The sequence below is a fragment of the Martes martes genome (genome assembly GCF_963455335.1).
Source record: "Martes martes genome assembly, chromosome: 10".
Classification (NCBI taxonomy): Eukaryota; Metazoa; Chordata; class Mammalia; order Carnivora; family Mustelidae; genus Martes; species Martes martes.
The window spans coordinates 102,054,645-102,058,961 of record NC_137898.1 but is presented as its reverse complement, the minus strand read 5'-3'; the positions used below and the strand labels follow the sequence as shown (position 1 = coordinate 102,058,961).

Below are 4,317 nucleotides of genomic sequence, written 5' to 3'. Positions count from 1 at the left end.
AGCAGTCTGCTGTCAGCAGGTGGTGAGGGCAGCATGACCCTAGGCCTTAGCACCTGAGATCATCTCCTGTGGACCCACTCCTGAGAAGTGGTGGGGGGTGGGGTGGGGGGCGGGGAGGAGATGAAGTGAATCATCTCTTGGGTGTTAGACTTGGGCACCTGTGCCATCCCAAGACCTTAACAGGGGATCAGATTTACTCAGGAACTCACCACTCACCTCTCCCGGGCTCCAGAGCCTGACACTCCCCCATCAGACTAGCCTGTCAGAGAACTTCATGTAGCCACCATCCAAACCGCTGACATGGCCACTGATGGTGAAGGGTGGACCCACCTCCAACTCCTTCAGGTTCCTGAGAAAGATGATCCAATCAAGTCTTGGGGGCTGAGAAACTGGCCTCTCCTTGGGAGCCCAACTCCCTAGACCAGAGCATGGGAAGAACTTCCTGGCCATGGCTCCTCAACCAACCCATCTTCCAGAACAGGAGTTGGCCCACATCTCAGGGCCAGACAAAGAGCAGGCCCACCCGGGGGCAGCGAGGAGATAAGGGGGCTCCAGGAGCATTTTCTGACCCCCGCCTCCTAAATCCCTGATGGTCTCCACTTGCTCCTCTCTTCTGACACCACATTGTGCATGAGATGATATTATTTGTAGTCAAGTCTGTGTCCACCACAGACAGTGAAATGCTTAAGGACAGAGACTATGTTCATCATACCCCCTAGAAACTAATACCATGATACCTGCAACAATAGATTCTTCCTGAGAAAACGATGAGTAGCTGACAAATGTATGGCTGGTCCCTGCCTGGGGGCAAATGTTAAGAGGATCGCCATCAGCAGGGTCTCCCATAATCCTGACCATGCTCAAGTTTTTATTCATGGTACTTTCTAAATAGATCCCAGCTCCTTCCTTTTCTCTTGTTTGCTTAGGAGCATGAGAAGGAGACAAGGAAGAGAAACAGGGCATTTGGGCTCCATACCTAACCCCACCCAGATCTGCTCTGAATCTACTCACCGGATCTGGTACAAGTTGAAGACAAAATTAGGCCCTAGAAAGACAATCAGAAAAGAGAGGGTTAGCACCTCCAGGGAGACCAGTCCATCACGTTTCTGGGAATATCTGGTGCTCCCTCACCCGATCTGGGAGGAGCAAGGTGGCTGGGTTGGACCTCAGGATGCTGTGGGAGGGTCCCAAGCTCCTTCATTGGCTTCTGCCTGCCACATGCCCATCTTCCCAGAAAGAACCCCCAGCTTTGTGGGGCAGATCCTGTGGCTAGGCATCCCCCCGCCCCTTTGAGGGATGCTTAAAGGATGATTTGCTCTGATTGCCCTGGGAAAGAGGCAGTCCCAAAAGCAGCAGACCTGGGCTTGAATCCAGACTATACCAATCTTGAACCCTGTGACTTCAGCCTTCCTGCTCCATCTATAAAAAACTAAGAATTCTAACCTTACTTGAAATTTTAAAGAAAATCCTATTAGGCAAAGTACACTAGCACATAGTAGGTGCTCAGCAAACATTCATGGAAGCCATGGAAGTCAGCTGCAGGTCAAGAAATGCCCTCTGCCTCAGGGGATCCCAGCATGCCCTGCAGCTCTCCCAGGTCCCATGGGAAATGCCGATATGGCTCAGAGCTGGGAGGGCAGCAGCAAATTCGGGGAGACTCCCAGGGAAGTGGAAGATGAAGTAAGCTTGGGAAAGGACCCCAAGACCCACAGGCAGGGGAGAGATGCACAAGGAGCCAGAGTGGGGGCCTCCTGTCTAGCCTGGCCTCGGGGCCCATGCAGGCCTTGGGGATGGACTCTGGTGGGCTCTGAGGGAAGAGAGAGACAGCCTCCGGCTGGGCAGGCAGAGGCCTCACTCCCTCAGTCAAGGCCCAGTACCCCACCCCCAACCATTCAAGTGCTCTGCCACCCCCACTCAAGTCTTCAACCACTGCAGCCACCACAGGAAATATTTTTGCATGATACCATGCTGAAGGGTGTGCAGCCCCACCCAGCCGTGCCCACTGCTACAGGAGAGGAGGGGCAGGCCAGGGCTGGGCTGGTGGGGTCTGGCACTCACTCACCCTCCCAGCAGTACCCACGCTGGTACCACTTGGCCAGGCTGTAGCCCAGGACGGACACAAGCAGCAGCGAGAGTCCCACGCCGAGGATCAGGCCCAGGGTGCTGATGGAGTCCTCACCTGCAGAGACACGGCCCCCTCTGTCGGCTGCCCAAGTCTCCTCCCTCCCTCCCCACTGCCACCAACATGACGGCTCCTACTAAGATAGCAGCATCGGATACCCGAGTTTTTAGTGTTAGCTTGTTTATCCAAAGTACCAGTCCTTGACCACAGAGATAGACTGGAGCTGGGAGGGCCACAGGCTTTCTGCTTATTGGAAATCGTGCTGCAGTTTGGGGGAAGAGCCTAGCAGGTCTCTCCTCAGCCTCGCTCAGTGGTCAAGGGCAGCCTGGAGGCCCCAAGAGGGGAGACCAGAAGATCCTTAGTATCCTCCCCACAAAGCCCGGGGACTGAATGGCAGGGTGTTTACTTGTAAATTCTGTTTGCCGCTTATACATATCATTTCTTCCCTTTTTGTGGTATGAGCTCTTAGCTAAATTTATATTTTATTTGTAAAGCCAAACCAAGGTAGAAGGGGAAGGAGGAGGGACGGTGGGGGATCGGGGAGGGGGGAGAGGGAAGGAAAGAAGGGAGGTGAGGGAAGGAGGGAGGCAGGGGAGAGGCAAGGGAGGGGGGGGAGGAGAGAAGAGGGGAGGGAGATTGGACCTCTCCAAGGAGATGAGATGGGCCTGAAGCTGAACCAGCAGCAGAGAGGGAAGCCAGCAGAAAGAGGCTGACAATGGGGGGGGGGGGCACCATGGAGAGACCCACCTGGCAGGCCAGTGAAGGAAGAAGGCGGCCAGCACCACTCCTGCTGGATGAGCACCAGGAGTGTGCAAAAATCAACCAATCCCCCGGCTCCGTGGCCCAGGGTCCTGGGGCTCTGGGGTGTTGCCAGGAGGCAAAGTGGTTAGCCTTCAGCACAGCAGATTTGCTTCCAAAGCCCAGGCCCATCATTTGCAAAATGTGGGACCTGAGCAACTCCCTTTCCCTCACTAGACTTCAATTTGCTTTTATGGAAAATAAGCATGGTAATAAATACACGTAGACTTGCTGTGCTGATTAATGGCCGTGCATTGCAGAGAGCAGCTAGGAAACTTGGCATATTCTAAGTGTGTACAATGTGAACTACAACAGTGTTGCTGTTGTCATTATCAGTATCACATGGTGTGACTGTCCTTTTAAAATATTTCACAATCTCCCCTGCCCAAGCCTTTCCCTCCCCCATGCCCCTTGACCCTTCTTTCCATGAAAGCATCTCAGCAAAGCAGGTGAGTGCCAAATGCAGAAAGAAAGGGTCTGTCCTCCTACTTCTTTATTTCAAAAGCCCAGGCCCTTAGCAAAATAGAAAGGATTCACAACTTGGATAAGAGATGAGCCAAAGCAAGTTTGCCTTCCTCGTCATACTAGGAGAAAGATCTCCAGCCTGGGGGAGGAGAGGGAAAACAAGAGATTAAGAGAGAAGTAAGGAAAAAAGCACTAGAAAACATTGAAAAGATGTCAGTGGGTTCCAGAGAGGAAGTCCTCATTCTCTGATCCGATGTTGAGCCCTGGGGAGGCAACAGAACTTCCAGGCAGAGCTGTAGGACCAGAGAGCTGGACTGAGCCCCAGAAAGACAAGAGCGCAGGAAGGATGGCTGCAGGGAGCACCATGGCAGATGGAGCCTCAGACTGCCTTGGAGAGCTGCTGTGCCTTCTCATGGCATGCAAGCAACCAAATGATACCTAGCCCCAGGAGAAGCAGGGAAGTCACAGAGAGACCCTCTCAACCACAGAGAGTCACACAGCTCTCGTGTCTCGGGACACAGAGGTGTCTCGGGACACCTCTGCAGCCCTCTTCCTGGCTGAGGCTCAAAGCCCCGTCCAGATGATGGCCATTGCCATGGGTGTCCACATAAGCACATGACATCAGGGACTATGCACCCTTCCCCACTCCTTACATCCCCAAGAGATGGGGGGGTGCAGGGATCCCCAAAGCCACTAATGGCATCTTCTCTGTGCCAGGCACTTTTTCTAGACCCTTGCCTTATAGCAATAAACAAAATACAAAAATCCCTGTTCATGTGGAAATTACATACCAGTGGAGGGAGACAGACAATAAACAAAGTAAAGAAATAAACTGTATAGCATCCTGGAAGGGGATTCATGGTAGTGAGAAAGAAAGAAAGCAGAGGAAGAGATGAAAAGCTCTGTGGGGACAGGAGTACAGTTTTATTTTA

At 52.9% G+C, this 4,317-nt stretch overlaps 1 protein-coding gene across 1 annotated transcript; it reads right to left on the bottom strand.

Annotated features, from left to right (window-relative positions):
• Positions 1 to 209: 209 nt before the first annotated feature.
• SMIM35 (small integral membrane protein 35) lies at positions 210 to 4,007 on the bottom strand (the record flags this gene model as incomplete). Its single annotated transcript, XM_080816395.1, has 4 exons — positions 210 to 349; positions 1,012 to 1,045; positions 2,063 to 2,179; positions 3,923 to 4,007. 4 exons carry the CDS (start codon positions 4,005 to 4,007, stop codon positions 250 to 252), a joined length of 336 nt encoding a protein of 111 aa, XP_080672521.1. The 3' UTR covers positions 210 to 249.
• Positions 4,008 to 4,317: the final 310 nt, after the last annotated feature.